This window comes from Garra rufa, chromosome 14, assembly GCF_049309525.1.
Source record: "Garra rufa chromosome 14, GarRuf1.0, whole genome shotgun sequence".
NCBI lineage: Eukaryota > Metazoa > Chordata > Actinopteri > Cypriniformes > Cyprinidae > Garra > Garra rufa.
Window position 1 is genome coordinate 19897154 of NC_133374.1, and position 18158 is coordinate 19915311.

The 18158-nt window shown below is 35.3% G+C and overlaps 1 protein-coding gene across 2 annotated transcripts in view; it reads right to left on the minus strand.

Annotated features, from left to right (window-relative positions):
• gosr1 (golgi SNAP receptor complex member 1) overlaps positions 1-17611 on the minus strand; it is a 32318-nt gene extending 14707 nt beyond the window's left edge. Inside the window, exons 1-6 of one of the 2 annotated variants that reach the window (XM_073817992.1) lie at positions 17556-17611; positions 16505-16616; positions 16319-16406; positions 14990-15097; positions 13846-13937; positions 11589-11663 (exon numbers count right to left, since the gene is read on the minus strand). In XM_073817992.1, coding sequence (XP_073674093.1) covers positions 11589-11663; positions 13846-13937; positions 14990-15097; positions 16319-16406; positions 16505-16616; positions 17556-17586 — 506 coding nt within the window. In that variant the 5' untranslated portion in view covers positions 17587-17611. Of the gene's footprint in view, positions 1-11588; positions 11664-13845; positions 13938-14989; positions 15098-16318; positions 16410-16504; positions 16617-17555 lie in introns of both variants that reach the window. The other variant, XM_073817991.1, reaches the window with a different exon arrangement.
• Between the last annotated feature and the right edge of the window lie 547 nt (positions 17612-18158).

Sequence of the window (18158 nt, forward strand, 5' to 3'; positions counted from 1 at the left end):
CATTTAATTAATCAAAAGTGACAAAAGTTAGAGATATTCTGTACTTTTGAAGATTCAATTAATCTAAGAATCCTCAAAAAAGGCATTGCTTTTTTTAACAAAAATATTAAGCAACTGGTAATAATATTGGTAATAATAAGCAATGTTACTTAAGCACCAAATCATTATATTGGTTATATTATATTAATATCGTAACTACACTACCAGTCAAAAGTTTTTGAACAGTAAGATTTTTTTATGGTTTTTAAGGAAGTATCCAAGTATCCAGAGTACAGCAAAAACAGTAACATTATAAAAATATTTTTACTATTTAAAATAACAGTTTTCTATTTGAATGCATTTTAAAACGTAATTAATTCCTGTGATTTCAAAACTGAATTTTTATAATCATTACTCGTCACATGACCCTTCAGAAATCAGTCATTTTCCAGCGATATCGTATACTATTTGAACTGAACTGACGATGATATCACTGAATTCATTGATGAACTGCCTTTAACTGAAAATTGATTATCTTCAATAATGCGTTACTTACACACTATTGTTCTGTTTAAATACTGTGCAGTTGCTTTGACACAATCTGTATTGTTACAAGCGCTATATAAATAAAGGTGACTTGACTTGACTTGACTAACATTCTGATTTGCTGTTTCTTTGATGAATAGAAAGTTACACTGAAGTGACACTGAAGACTGGAGTAATAATTCAGAAAATTCAGCTTTGATCACAGGAATAAATTACATTTTAAAATCGATTTAAATAGAAAAGAGTTATTTTAAATAGTAAAAATATTTTTAGAAATATTACTGTGTTAGAATTTGGTTTTGATCAAATAAATGTATGGTGGTAACCATAAGAGAATTTGTTCAAAAACATTATTAAACATAAAAAGTTTTAAGCAGCATTTGTATGGAAGTACAATTTATATCCATCTACAAAACTGGTATTGTCAAATATAATTCTGTCATTATAGGGCCGACAGTAGGGTGATGTATGCAGCATGGATATCCCACGGTCCACCGAACAACCTCTACCATAGAACAGAAGGGAAGTCCCACACTCCAAAGAGTTGCTCTAAAAATCAAAGCTAAGCAATGGATATTTAACACGGGTTTAAAATTAGGAAATGTACTTAAATGAGTCCTCATCATTAGTCATGAAGCCAGTCTTGCTCTTTTTCCCTGAAGCTGGCACAGAGAGGGATCTTGCTGGCTCATCAGAAAATCCACCTCATTGTTATTGGCCAACCTATGCAAGGCAAGATTTATAACCTCAGCTCCACAGAGCTGACAGAAGGAGAGTGAGCGAGACGTCTGAGCCCCAGGCTGGTGAGCTCCATCTGCTGGATCCTCCACTCACCAAACTACAGGTGGAGGTGTTACCATTGATATGGATAACAGGTTAACATGATAATGAGCTAGAAGAGTGAGCAAATCGGTCATGAAAACTATAGTCATTCAGCTTGTGTAAGCATGCCAACATTTTGGCCTGACATTTGAGTTTTCTGTCTCCCAGCACCACAGAGAGCTAGTGAGAAAAACACTGTGGGCTCCATAATGGAACTACAAAAGCTTTTGGCACAAGTTTCTCATTTAATGGTGTGCTCGGTTCCATTCGCACCATGATGAGTGCAGTAGAAATTAAGACCCAAGGTCATTTGCTCTTTGCTGAACTACTTTTATATCATTTGCACTTTCATCAGTTTTATTGTTCTTGGTGGGAGAGTCACCACACTGAATCCCCACATCCAGAAAGTGAGAGAGAGAGAGTCTCTTCTACATGAGCTAATGGACTGTAGCTGTATGGGCACAATTCAAATGCATTTCCAATACAATAAATAAATGGACATCTTGGAAACCCTACAATGCTTGGATCCCAAGTGCCCACCTTAAGTACAATAACAGTTTCCTACAATATGATAACAGCTTTAAAAATGGAATCAAGGGATTCCAAGGGATAATATAATTGTATTTAAAAGTCTAAAGATGTCAGAAGAGAACGGCCCAGCAACCAATGGGGAGGGGGGCAAACAGAAGCGTAAATTCTTGAACACAATCCAAAACAAAAGAGAGAAACATTATGATAAGAATTTTAAGTTGTACTTTATTTTAAGGCGTCCTTATTACTACGTAAGTACATAAGTAAGTGCTGAGTAATATTAACTGACAACATGCACTTACTATATGGTTAGTACAAGGGTTTGGTATAGAGTTAGTTGCTTGTTATCATGCATAATTTACTGTTATTACTACTAGGGGTGTGTGATATACATTGTCTACAATAATATCGTAATTGCTGTTTAAACAATATGCAATTTGACAATATCGAGTATATTTATAATGCACATGTACACTATAAGATGTAGGTTGGACTACTGCACGAGCACATTTACAGTTCACATTTTCCCTTTATGTATCTTATATTTATATTATCTGATATAGTTAACATCACACAAAGAGTGACAAATATCAACACAATTGCAAATGTGATATAGATTAATAAACCTGAAGTTAATATTAGGTGAATAACATTTAAAACACAACAGTTTTTGTTTTTACTGTATTTCGACAATGAAAATATTTCGTTTTGCACCTCTGAGACGCACACTTCTGAGAGTGTTCTGTTAATAAATTAATCAATCTTTTAAACAAATTGTTTAAGCGAATGACTTACTCAGACATTGATTTGCTGCCACCTACTGGTGATTTCAGGTTTATATTTAAAGTATACTTTTCCATTTTTCCCGAAATCATTTTAAATATCAGTACTGAAATTTTTTTTAACATCAAAACATTAATTATGCATTTGAAACTGCAGATTAAATGCATTCATGTCCTGCATTAAACAAAATGCCACTTCAGATGCAGATTCTGTGCTTCCTCTGCCATATATTCACCATACAAAGGTAAAAATGCCCATAATAGGTAAAAAAAAAACAAAAACAAGTTTCACTTATTGGAAAAATGAATTTCTATCACTCCTGCAAGCTAACAGCCACACAGAATATGAAGAATATCAAAAGCGGTTTGGGAGTCCTAAACCTGCCAAAATACCAGTACAATAACACGCTCAGCAAAATATTGTCTAATTATCGCTATCAACAAAATTAGAGTGTTGCTTATCTTGGAAATGTTTAAATCTAGGCCCAAAATTAACACTTACTAAGCGCCAAATGCAAGATTGAACCACTTCCACCTGCTTTTTGCTTTCAAAACACCCCACATAATGGGATTTATGACTTCTATATGGTACATTTATTGTAATATACGTGACCCTGGACCACAAAACCAATCTTAAGTAGCACTGGTTTATTTGTAGCAAAAGCCAATAACACACTGTATGGGTCAAAACTTTTGATTTTTCTTTATCCAAAAATATTTAGGATATTAAATTAAGATCATGTTCAGCAATGATATTTTGTATTTTTTTTTCACCGTAAATATCAAAATTTTTACATTTTTAAATGAATAATATGCATTGCTAAGAACTTAATGTAGACAACTTAAAAGGTGATCTCTTAATATTTTTATTTTTTTCCACTTTCAGATTTTTAAATAGTTGTATCTCAAATATTGCCCTATCCTAACAAACCATACATCAAAGGACGGCTAAAAAAATAAAAAAATAAAAATAAAAAAAAAGACCTTATGACTGGTTTTGTTGTCCAGGATCACACACACTGTATATAGCATAATAATGGACACAGTGCTTACTAATATAAATTAAAAATGGCACTTTGCTTACTAATATAAATTTAAAATGGCACTTCATGTTAAAAAGTTGACATAGCCATATGCTTATCAAATTCTGAATATGACTTTCAAAGACTCTCATTAACCTGCTAGCTGCATCTGATATGAGTGGAGACGAGCCAAAACTCACACAGGCATAACTGCAGAGTCCTTCTGTCTCCACACACACACACACACACACACACACACACACACACACACACACACACACACACGGGCTGTGAGTGAAAATCAAGCCTCCCTGCGTGCCCTGTGCTCGAGTCCTAAGAAAGAAATGTGCTCAGCACTTCAGATTTAGTGCTATGCAAGGAGAGCAAGAGGGACATGACAAACTGCAAATATTAGAAAACTACTGTTATGGAAACTGCAGGACCAATATGTACCAGTTTGTATACTTAATTTGAATTTCTGTAAATAAAATAAGGATAAAATGTCTATACCTGTAAGATGTTTTAAACTTACATGCTTTATAGAATATAAAAACAGTTTATAAACATAATAATCTCCTATCTTGCTGCAAAAAAGAGATGAATGTTATGATGTTCTTGGATCAGCCCAGACATTAAAGCCTGTGTTTTTTCAACCAGCTGTGAATAAGAGGAGCTGACCTGTGTAATTGCTTTAAGTCTGTTTTAGACATAAACAGCACTAATATGGCCAGACATTTACAGTAAATGTATAATGGATCTAGAGCTGTTTGCTCTTCATCATTAGATGCTTTGCAGGCAGTGTTCCTGTCATACACACCGTTATCAGACCAGGATTATTCTTCTTACTTAATATAATCTGATAAGCTTTCTGTTTTAATAGAACCTTACAAATGTGTAAGCACCACAAATGAAGCAGCATGGCAAGAACCAGCTTTACTCTTCAGGTGATACGGTTTTAAGTCCTATAAAGGATCGAAATAGTACAAAATAAACATTTCGATAAATGTAAAAAAGCTCTATAGAATAGCCTTAGTTCCTGTAACAAGTTATGAATTTTTTATTGCTTATTTTTTTCTTGTCGGATCCTTCCTTATTTGTAATTGTCGACAATGTGTTTCCACAATCTCCCTGCCGGTTTTCTCTGAGTGCTGGATGTAATCTATGAGTCAGACTGTCATAGCTGTTAATGTCTTTAAATGGCAATCCTGATGGCATCGACTTCAATTAATGTTTACATTGGAATGGGCTCAAGCAATAACACCAAAGATTGCTTCCTCTCTGAGAGCTGAAATGCATGTGAAAGGAAGATGAGGAGACAACCACAGCCCAAATCGTACATACGCAGCTCTTGTTACCTATCTTACAGCTTATGGATGTACATTACGTCAACAGTTCTAATGGTGTGATATTCTGGATCATATTCTATGTCCTAAAAAAGTGAAGGAAAAGAAAACAACAGAGAGTAGTGCAAATGTTAACAGAGTAAATAAAGTGTCTATGCCTTGTGTTTGCCCCCCACCAACAGACTTTGGTGTGAGGCACTGAGCTGAGAGAAGTAAGGGCACACTGATGCTGAGAAACAAAGCGGGCTCGAGGCCAGGACTGCAGGCAGAGAGAGGCACACATACACACTCAGCATTCAGCCAGCTTACAGTCTCAACTGTGCCAATTACCACTCTGCACAATAAGGGGCAGGTCAATGAAGAGCAAGTGAATCTAAACCGGCTCCGTAGAGCAAAACAGTAACCAACCAATTTTTATGCCTTGATTCTGAAAGTATTTTCCTCTTTTATTTTCCCTAAAGGGATTTCCAAAAACAAACAAAAAACTTTCTGTATCAAATCAACATACTTTATATTTTGCCTAATAGATTTCTATTCATATACAGGCCATTCTACAGTATTGGTGAAAAGTCAGAGTTGACCTTTTCCACAAATTATGTATTTATGCAAATTGTATAATATCCAAGGTACACATTTCTAGTAATTGTGCAGTTAATTCTCATATTGTATTTTCAGAAAGTTTTGTCCTTCAAATTTGTCACTACCGAAACACAATTTAGTAAGATCTTGCTTACATCTACCTTGTATATATATATATTTTTGGTATTTTTAAAAAAAAATATTTCAGAGGTAAATTAATAACATTTACAATTTTACCATTATTTCAAGTGTGATTTCTTCAACCAAGAGATTTTTTTGTATTTTGAATTCAGTATTTCTTTAAGGCAAAAGCTGATCATACTGATTTCAAACTTAAGGATTAATTAGTTCGACCATACATTGAACCAAAAAAAAATGATGAGATGTTTCAGTTGTGACTGTTACATTAGTGACAATTTTATGGGATAACATCCAAAAAACAAATGTCACTACCAAATCTTCACCAAATTATTGGTGAATTCGGTTGTGATTGTTTCGGTAGAGACAATTTTAGATTCTTTTGAACCTATACTGTAAAAAATAACTGTGAATTTAACAGTAAAAAGACTGTAAAAATGCTACAGTAAGTAGTACGGTAAGTTCACCTACTATATACAGTGAAAAACTGTATTGGACATTACATGCAATTTTCACGGTAGCGAAAAAGACTGTAAAATTTACAGTGAATAACCATGCCTTACATTTCAAATTTGATGCTTTTTTGTTGAAAACTGTTTCTTCTTAGTTTTTTTTTATCAGTTTTGTACATTAGGGTTGTATGTTACATCTAATGTTGTTACATGAATGTTATTTCAGTTTCATGTGTGATACAATGATGGTTTTTAGTGTTTGTGTGAATGATACTGTGCACCTTCTACATATGTTAGTATTTAAAAGCTGCTTGTGATGGGCTTTGGTTTATCATGTGACTTTCTCATCACCACCTGCTTTCAGTCGTTATCAGTGTATTACAAATGTACAAAACAGATTTCAGTACTTCAAGGTTGGTTGGTGCATTAACAATACTTCAGTTAATAAAATTACAGTATATAAAACCCAAAAAGTTGCTACCGTATTTTTACAGCAAAATTGTCTTTTTAGCTTTTATTTTTAGTGTAGCTAAAAGATGCTAATCAAAACATGGTGAGCTAGCACAGTTAAATGTTATGGAATAACTCAAAAACGTGTTTAATTATAGAAAAATTGTGTTCAGTAGTGACATTCTTTAAAGTTAACAGATTTTTCATACTTTTGAACACATTTAACTCAAAACAATGGGCATCTCTACTCACCATGTAGCTATGAGAGAGGGACACATAATTATTTCCTGATCATAAATGTAGGAATGTAATTAAAATCAATCTCAGCCAATAGACTAAAACATACACTGTTTCAGAAGTGACACTCTTTTTTGTTTTACATAAAGTTTAATCATTTACAAAGAAAATATATATATTTTTTACTTTCCTTATTAAATAAAACATTTTTTTTAAAACAACAATAGAATAAAATGTCAAAATTATTTCAATATCATTTTCATAAGTTGAAATTTACAAGTGAAGGTTTGGGACAGCCACCTCGCAATTGCACTAAATGATAAGTATAGATATTTTAAGCTTACTGACATTTTTATCAGTAATAAATATAATGTGTTTTAATTGACAATAAAAGGATCTTACTAAATATCCAAGATTTGAATACTTAAATGCTATTTAAATTTTGTTTTTTGGTTGTGGGACAACAGTTTGCACCAATTCTGTAGAATGGCCCATATACAGTCGTGGCCAAAAGTTTTGAGAATTACATAAATATTGGAAATCGGAAAAGTTGCTGCTTAAGTTTTTATAATAGCAATTTGCATATACTCCAGAATGTTATGAAGAGTGATCAGATGAATTTCATAGTCTTTCTTTGCCATGAAAATTAACTTAATCCCAAAAAAAAAACTTTCCACTGCATTTCATTGCTGTCATTAAAGGACCTGCTGAGATCATTTCAGTAATCGTCTTGTTAACTCAGGAGAGAATGTTGACGAGCACAAGGCTGGAGATCATTATGTCAGGCTGATTGGGTTAGAATGGCAGACATGACATGTTAAAAGGAGGGTGATGCTTGAAATCATTGTTCTTCCATTGTTAACCATGGTGACCTGCAAAGAAACGCGTGCAGCCATCATTGCATTGGATAAAAATGGCTTCACAGGCAAGGATATTGTGGCTACTAAGATTGCACCTAAATCAACAATTTATAGGATCATCAAGAACTTCAAGGAAAGAGGTTCAATTCTTGTTAAGAAGGCTTCAGGGCGTCCAAGAAAGTCCAGTAAGCGCCAGGATCGTCTCCTAAAGAGGATTCAGCTGCGGGATCGGAGTGCCACCAGTGCAGAGCTTGCTCAGGAATGGCAGCAGGCAGGTGTGAGCGCATCTGCACCCACAGTGAGGCCAAGACTTTTGGAAGATGGCCTGGTGTCAAGAAGGGCAGCAAAGAAGCAACTTCTTCCATTTTCCAAAAAAAAAAAAAAAAAAAACATCAGGGACAGATTGATTTTCTGCAAAAAGTATGGCGAATGGACTGCTGAGGACTGGGGCAAAGTCATATTCTCCGATGAAGCCTCTTTCCGATTGTTTGGGGCATCTGGAAAAAGGCTTGTCCGGAGAAGAAAAGGTGAGCGCTACCATCAGTCCTGTGTCATGCCAACAGTAAAGCATTCTGAGACCATTCATGTGTGGGGTTGCTTCTCATCCAAGGGAGTGGGCTCACTCACAATTTTGCCCAAAAACACAGCCATGAATAAAGAATGGTACCAAAACACCCTCCAACAGCAACTTCTTCCAACAATCCAACAACAGTTTGGTGAAGAACAATGCATTTTCCAGCACGATGGAGCACCGTGCCATAAGGCAAAAGTGATAAGTAAGTGGCTCGGGGACCAAAACGTTGAAATTTTGGGTCCATGGCCTGGAAACTCCCCAGATCTTAATCCCATTGAGAAATTGTGGTCAATCCTCAAGAGGTGGGTGGACAAACAAAAACCCACTAATTCTGACAAAAAAAGTGATTATGAAAGAATGGGTTGCTATCAGTCAGGATTTGGCCCAGAAGTTGATTGAGAGCATGCCCAGTCGAATTGCAGAGGTCCTGAAAAAGAAGGGCCAACACTGCAAATACTGACTCTTTGCATAAATGTCATGTAATTGTCGATGAAAGCCTTTAAAACATATGAAGTGCTTGTAATTATATTTCAGTACATCACAGAAACAACTGAAACAAAGATCTAAAAGCAGTTTAGCAGCAAACTTTGTGAAAACTAATATTTGTGTCATTCTCAAAACTTCTGGCCACGACTGTACACTGTTCAGTTTTGGGGTTGGTAATTTCTTTTATGTTTTTGAAAATCTATATTTATCAAGCCTGCATTTATCTGATCCAAAATAGCTAATTATTAATTTTGTGAAATATATCGTACAAGTTACAGCTTTCATTTGAGCAAGTTTATCCAAGCTTTCCTTCGGCAATAAACAATCCACATGAGTCTTTAAGCATGCAAGTGTAATATTTGTCTGTCACTGGTCTCTTTTACTTACCTCTGGCAAACTGATACACTAAGGCTTTGCTATGAAACAAATGACCCAGAGCAAATGCTTTACCACAGCCCATCGATTCATTTTAATGTTTTAAAACCAGTGCGAATTTGACATCCTTTTTTATACCGAATCACCCCATGCCTACACGAGCAGTCGGGGCAGGCGCTTACAATGACACCACAAATTTAAGTCCTCAATTTGACACAGAACAGCGCAAGAGAGACAAGCGGCCTTGCTGAGTTACTGATGAATGAGAGCGTGCCTATTAAAGGTAACCTTCCTCCATTCCTCACACAAAGTGGCTGTGACACTGTGAGTGGGTGACAGAGTGCTACACTTTGAGTGTATCCCTTTCACCTGAATGTGTCACTTCAATGAATGTGGGCACCTCTGAAGTTTACTTCCTCTCTTCAACCACTGACAAACTCTGGATTGAGTAGAATTGCACCACTATCTCTATTGATCTATCAGTGGTTGTGCTGATCTTATCAGAAATGTTTGAACTGAAGATGTAGTACCATGTAGAGCTAAACTTTTAATTGAAAGAAAACAAAATCACAATATAATTTAATGTGATTATCAAATCGCAAAGGGCTGGAATCTAATTAAATAAATATATGCATTGTGGGTCACAGAGTGAAACACTGCTTTGTGTTCATTTACATGTATACGTCCAGTGTTTTAAGGGTCTGGGAGCAGATTGGTTTGCAGATCTACACAAACTTGACTGTTGCTTGTTGAGGTATGAATAACTCAAACATCATCCCTAAACGTATACAAACGACTGGCTTTCAAAGTCCTTGACTTCTCCGTGGGATTGGGCTACTTTAAAAGGTTAGTTCACCCAAAAATGAAAGCAAATTCCTGTAGCAAATTCGATGCATTTTTCTAAGAAAAAATATCCATATTTAAAACATAAGAATCACTTTAATCTAGCTTGCGCCAACTGGTCGTACATGGAAGCCGTTCCAAGTGGATGACGTAGGACGTATGCAACGTTTGTTTACAGGAGCAAAGGAAGCAAAGTTTCCTTACTTTATTAAAGGAAAACCAGTCTCCTCATGGCTTATATCGAAATCCTCCAAATTTTTCTTTACAAATCCTCATTTTGTACATCTAATTCATTACTGTTGTTTTGATCTCTCCACGGTGTGTTCGAGTTGCTTCCATGTACAACAGTGAGTGCAAGTTAAACTAAAGTGATTATTAAGTTTTAAATATGGATATTTTTCTTACAAAAACACATTGATTCGCTACAGGAGGCCATTATTCACCCCCTGGAGCCATGTGAGGCACTTTTTATTATGGATTTATGCACTGGACTTGTTTTTGACTGATGAAGAGAAACACCCGCCTATGCAATTCTAAAGCTTGGTAATGCCAGTATAATTTTTAATATAACTCCAACTGGATTCATTTGAAAGAAGGAAGTCACATACACCTAGGATGCCTTGAGGCCTTGAGTAAATTATGGGCTAATTTTCATTTTTGGGTGAACTAACTCTTGAACACTGTTGCTTCGGGTTGTTTTTCATGTCCGCAGGTTGAAGCAACCCCAATAACGTGATATTTAGCCCCTGGAATGTGAATTTTACCACAGAAACACTGCCAAAAAAACATGTATTTTACTGTGTTTTGGGTTTTGCTGTGAAAACCTGCCAACCTTATCCACAAAAGAGAAGATATAAAAGGATAGTTTATACAAAAATGAAAATTCTGTCATGAATTACTCACCCTCGTTCATATTTGGAACACAAATTAAGATATTTTTGATGAAATCTGAGAGCTTTCTGACCCTGCATAGACAGCAACGCAACTGACACATTCAAGGCCCAGAAAGGTATTAAGGGCATCATTAAATTAGCCCATGTCACAGCACTAGCTCAACCTTAATTTTATGATGCTACAAGAACCCTTTTTGTGGACAAACGACTAACAATTTTTTTGTGGTACTCTTGTGAATGCGCATTGAACATTGACTGACACGGAAAAGAAGAAATGGTTTTAAGCTTCATAAAATTATGGTTAAACCACTGATGTCACATGGACTATTGTAATGATATTCTTACTACTTTTCTGGGCCTTGAATGTGCCAGTTCTCTTATTTTGTTAAAGCTTTCGGATTTCATCAAAAATATCTTGATTTTTGTTCTGAAGATGAATGAAAGTTGTTTGGAAGGACACGTGGGCGAGTAATTAATGACAGAATTTTCATTTTAGAGCAAACTATCCCTTTAGGTTCACGCGTATCATGTTCATTTTTGTACTGCGGCTTCTTCCCATTTAGGAAAAATGGAAAAATGGAAAATTACAATTTTATAATTTCTTCACACATAAAATTGTGCTACTATAAATTTCTGAGTATTTCATCAAGTAGACAGCAAAGACGAAAAATCTTACTTTCTCAGGTGCTCGTGTTCTTTCAGGAAGAGCTCTGTTCGCCTGTTATTCACCCCCGAGCCACTCTTATAGGTCCTGACGAGAGAAAAGAAAATTAATTAACAATTAAGCAAAAACGTGCAATCACCCAGGCGACATTTTATGAACATCATCCTATGAAAAGTCTGGCACTTCAGATGAAGTGGGGGGTTGGGTTAATATTGAGGGTTCATCCTTCATCCTGTGCCACGCACAAGCTCTCTCTCACAGAGAGCATTTAGTGTAAATAATGAATGAACACAGTGCTGGGAAGAACAGCCCTTTCCCAAGAGTTCATCACGAAAATGAAAGACAAAAACACCCCCTCTGCTTTGTGCAACACCAGTTAGGCTTTTCTAAAGACACCCACTGGCCTGACAGCACAAATTAAAACAAATCTCTGTTTATGAGGGTGGGAAAGGTTGTTGGAAATGGCAGCCTGAATGACGACCTCATCTGAACTAGACTCCACCCTCCGGTGGGTTTTTCCTCTGTACCTATTATAAACAGACTGATGTAGAAAGGATATTAACTCAGTTTCTATGGGATTACACCTGCCCGCCGGTCAAATCAACTGTCAGTCCACACCAATCAAAGCGACAGGGTGCTGACAGCCAACTTAATCATTCCAACAAGGTTTTAAAGGGCAGTGCACTAAATCACACAGGGGGCTTTGTCATTTCTGCCTGCTGACATTTCTATAGCGCAGAGCTGCTGATCGATGGGAAGCACAGTAACAGGAGAAGCACAGCAGGCATGACACGCACGGCACAAACTCAAGGAGTGAGGCTTTGATGGTGGCATGGGTGAAACCAGAACCTTCACAGTCTGCATGACAGAAAGTAACTGGGTATGAGCATGAAACAATGATCTGTGTTCACTGATAAATCAGCAATGTGTTACAAAAGGTGCACCATCGCCCTCTGGGGGTAAATATGAATATTACAACTTACACATGAATGATTATTACCACTTTCTATTACAGTATTTTGCACAATAATTCATTAGTAATAGGATTTTGGCTTTTTAGTGTGTGTAAGGCATATTTTTAAAGAAATTATTACTTGTATTTAGCAAGGACACATTAAACTAATCAAAATTGACAGTAAATTTAAAAAATGCATCATGGTTTCCACAAAAATCTAAAGCAGCACAACTGTTTTCAACATGCAGCAAATCAGCATATTAGAATGATTTCTGAAAGATCATGTGACACTGAAGACTGGAATAATGGATGTTGAAAATTCAGCTTTGCATCACAGGAATAAATTATATTTTAAAACACATTAAATTATTTCTAAATATTACTGTTTTGTATTTTTGACTCCAAATTTTGAGCAACAGTAAAACAATGTATGTTCAGGATATTGAAAATCAGAATGCTCTATATCTGTTTATATATAATTTCCGCAAAGTATTGATTGATTGGGTCAAATCTGTGCAACATTCTAAGAGTAACCCACTCAAATAAATACACAAGTGAATGAAATCTGCCAAGCTGTTGTTCTCTATACTGGGTAAGCAAGTTTATGCTGGTCAGGTGAGTGGGAGGAAGGGGACGTATCCCTGACTTGTGTACACACAGGCCTTAAATACATAAATACAGTGCTGCGAGAGATGGATTGAGTTTAAATCCAACCCTGACAGTCTGTTTTTTTTACACTAAACAATAAGTTCAATAGCAACTGCAAAGAGCAGTACAGAGTTTTTCATCATATATGGTAGCACAACAACTATTTCAAGATGCACAAATTAAATAAGCAGCCTGTAGAGGTGCTAGATCATTGCAGTTCAGATCAATAAGTCATTATCCAGCCCTGCAGTCACGATCTCAGGGTTACAACCAGAACTACGTCAAATCTATGACTGCAGTCTACACATATTTGATTATTAAATCTACTAAAATAAAAGCGTATTATTCCCACATCAGTTTAACACATTTTTAAATCTATTCAGACGAATTTTACTAATTATTCTCCACAATCAGCACAGAAAATGTGAGGCAAAAAATCCATGGACTTCATAAGGGCCTGGATTTAACTCATTTTTATGCTTTGCTCAGGGGTGAAACAGCATGAAGGTATAAAGATCAGACTAAGAGCTTGAACTTTGAGCAAAAACCATGATTTTGGAGAGAACTATCATTCCATATACAAGTTTTCATAATATAGGATTATTATACTTTAGAGATTTTAGGTCTTCATAACTTGATGAAATTGGAATTGAAGAGAGAACTCACTCAATGTCTTTTCTCACAGATCCCAAAAGATCCTCCCTCTCCCTGATTGCCATGAAGTTTGATTTGGTTTTATGAAATTCATGTGTGTAGTCCTAGAGAAGGAAAACAGAGATAAAGGGGTTATAATTAACAAGCTATACTGATGTCAAATACAGGAAGTGCCCTTTCATCTTGAGAATACAGTCTTCATAATAAATACATCCGTCAAAGAAGTTACGCAGCTGTTTGTATAGGAAGCTAAAATGAGCTTTTACTCCAAAATAAAATTACTTATAGGCCGTATTTCAAAATCAAGGCAGCATTTGCTTGAGAAAAAATACAGTAAAAACTATAATATTGTAAAACAATACTACAACTTAAAAAAAATGTACTGTTTGAACAATTTATATAATTTATTCTTCTGAACACAAAGCTGAATTTGCAGCACATATAGCTTGATCCGTTATAAAACATTTTAATATGTGATTTGGTGCTCAAGAAACATTTCTTATTATTATCAATATTAATATTTTTTTTGTGGAAACGATTATACTTAGAGTTAAACTGTGTCAGAACAAATTCATCTTGACAATAACAAATTAAATACAGTCAAACAAAGAGTTTTATTCTGACACCTTCCAAATTAATCACACATTTTCACAGTTTATTTGCTATAATTTAGAAAATGGTAATAAAATATGACAAGAACTCAAGAGGTCAACTGTATTAGAACAAATTCAGCTTGATAACAAATCATGGTCAGGTCAAAGTGTCAAATCAAATATTTAGACCCAATTGTTTTTCAACTGCATGAAGAATTATGAGGAATTATTGCTACCTCACTTACATAAATAAACTATAGTGTCCTGCAACCACTAGTAAAAAAAAAATATATCAAACATTATTTTTGTTGTCTTAATAATTTTTGGACTGACTGTACATTTTGAAATATAATTATAAATGCCTTATAAGTGCCACTTTGAATCAATTTAATGCATTCTTGTTAAATAAAAGTATTAATGTCTTTTTTAAATAAATAAATAACAAATAAAAAAATATCTTATTGACCCTAAACTTTTAAACAGCTGTTTGCAGACAATCATGCAGATTTACTTCATGAAATGACTTGAGATATTTTTATAATTAGAAATAACAAAAAACTCACTTGTAGGATGTCTCTGTGCCTCTGGAGAGTGTGCATTAGAGCAGCATTCAGAGACGTTACTCCTGGTGTGCTCGTATACTCAGCCATCTTGTCATTCACCCCTGTAAGCTTTTAAACACAGGAATGACATTAGACAAAACCATTTGTAAATAATGTAATTAATAATGTCTAAAATAAATTATTTAAATTGTGTACCTATTTATTTGCATATGTATTTACTTTTTTATTTATCTTATTAGTTTAATTTAGTGATATTGCACATATACTTACAATATATATCCTGCTCTCTAGAGATCAGTTATCGACCACAAAAAAAAAAAAACTCTTATTGGTCAATAAGTAGTTTAATATACATATAAAACTACTTATAGGAGCAGGTTGGAAAACTGTAAAGAATACATATAGCACCCACACTAGGGCTGGGTGAAATACTAGTAGACATGACTAACCGGAGGATAATTTGTTTTCTTTTTCGACTATCATCTCTATTGCAGTTACACACTCGCGTGATGTTGCTGTGCTACGTGGTTATGAAAACGTATCGTTTGCACATGTTTTAAGCATTGCTGGTTATAAACAACTGATTTTAAGCTTTCAAACACAATCAGCAGCGAAAGAGAACTCATCTCCCTATATGTGGGCACTGTCCGAGAGACTGTTTCTGAGTGCTGTCAGAGAGGCGTGCGAGTGGTGCTCACTGAGCACGAGTATTGAATGGACTTAGTTTTGTCAATTTATAGGCCTTGAATGGTGAAATCCACACACTATTATGTATCAAAAAGCCTGTCTTAACAGGTATCCTTGTAAACACAGTAATTTAGGTCTTACGTAAAAGCAAACCTCTGATAAAGAAAACATGTAACAGTGTATTGGATCCAGGCAGGTCCTAAAGTGACAGCAGTTTAATATTCCTGATGTTAATCAAACAACGAAAGAGAGAAAATCTCTTACTGCTCTTGACTAAATCACGTTTGTAAATTTAATAAGATGAAATGCATATTTAATATACACAGTGAAGAATATGCAGTGTTTTTTTATACATTTTTTCCTATTGCTTGTAATTAGTTTCTTATTCTTATTTAATCACTGACTGTTTACATGTCTTCAGTGAGCTTGAGTTTTTTTTTTTTTAGGCTAGTATTAGTTTTGAAATTTTTAATTATGAAATTTCTATAGTTTCAAAAATCTTCATAAAGACATTATTTAGAGAAAAACAACTATATTGTGATACATATTGTTACCATGAAAGAAAATTACTCATACAATGAGTTATATGTGATTTTAGGCATATCGCCCTCCCCTAACTGGCACATTTTACACAATTCTTACTTTCGCAAGTAGCTGCTCAATCTCCACTGACATGGTTTCAAACATTCTGTCCTGAGTGGAGTTGGAGAGCAGAGGTGTTGTATCCGAACTGCTGAACAGAGACAGAACAGAACTGTTTTATTGCCACCATCATCATCTTTATAATGATATTTAGAAAACATTTGATGAGGCACAGTGGCATCACACCTGTCTCCTCTACGGCTGTCCCGAGAGCTGCTGTAACTAGTGCACAGCTTACTGAAGGACACCAGCTTCAGGTCCAGCTCGTTCTCCAGCTGCCTCGCCTGCTTCCGCAGGTCTGTCAAAATGCAATAAAATAAAGATAACATTCATGAAGTTATTTCAGTGGTTATAAACATTGATTAAAATCTAAGACCATAAAATCACATTTGCATGTGCATTACAACAACAGCAGCTCCTTTAGAGTTAATTACAGTTTCCATTAAATGACAATATATATTATATTATAAAATTATACACAGCATATGACTGACAACGTAAGTTTGTAGTTATTTATACTTATAGAAGACAAAACATTCATATTAGTCTATCTGGGGGGTGTTCCATAAAACAAGTTTACCAAATAAGTCAGGCTTATTTCAGTTAGTCTGACTTATTTTGAGCCAAATCAAGTGGCAATAAGTCAGACTAACTGAAATAAGCCTGGCTTATTTGGTAAACTTGTTTTATGGAACACCCCCCTGGTCTACCTGATTTATTGATTTGTTGTCACAACTGTCATGTGGTTTGGGCGTCACAGACGCGTGAGAACGTTCAAAACGCACATATGAAGCCTTCAAGTGCTGTCTAGGAAGGCAGTTTATCAGATTTTGAAACACGGCCCATAAGTTATTTTATTTTGGAGTATAACGATAAACTCATTTTAGCTTCATATACAAACAGCTGCGTATCTTCTTTGACAGATTCTAACGTTACATGTTTGTGTTACACGGAATACAGAAAGTCCGTATAAAACGGAAAACACCTGACAACTGTTTAAAGTAAGAGATAGGAAAGATGTCTCCATGTATTCCTCAGGTTTTCGGGCTAATCGGAAGCACTGACGTTTCTGCGGTCTAGCGAGCTAATGCTAACGGCAATAGTTAACGGGGAAAGCTGGCTGCGTTTTCATGGAAACGTCTTCAAAGACTGTTCAGAACAAGGAATTGGCGTGAGCTGTCACAAAGCGCAATAATGCTTTTGGTCGAGTGTAATTTGTAACGCTTTGCCACCTCACCTTCCCAATAGTTGCTGTTTCCTCCTGCCATCTTTGTTGTTTAACGTCATCCGCGGTGGTGCTGGCAGAGGCGGAGACTAGAGCAAGAGCACTTCACTACACTGTCGCTGCGCTCTGTCATCACAGCGCCATCACGTGATGTGACAGAGAAACGCACGCGCCTTTAGCGTTCCCGAGTTTATATTTATTGAAAACAGTTTATGTATACAAACACGAGGAACAGTTCACCCAAAAATAAAAATGTTGGCTTCATTTACTCACCCTCATGTCGTTTTAAGTTTCTTTTTTATGTTGAACACAAAAGAAGATATTTTTGAAGGATTTTTCACCAACTGTTTGATTACTAGTGTTCTTCAAAATATCCTTTTTTATGTTACACATAAGAAAGAAACTCATACACTTTTGGAACAACATGAGAGTGAGTAAATGATGACAAATTTTCATTTTTGGGCGAAGTATCCAAACAAATTTTTTTTTTTTTTTTTTACCAGTCAAAAGTTTTTGAACAGTAAGATTTTTTATGTTTTTTTTAAGAAGCCTCTTCTGCTCACCAAACCTGCATTTATTTGATTCAAAGTACAGCAAAAACGGTATAATTTTGAA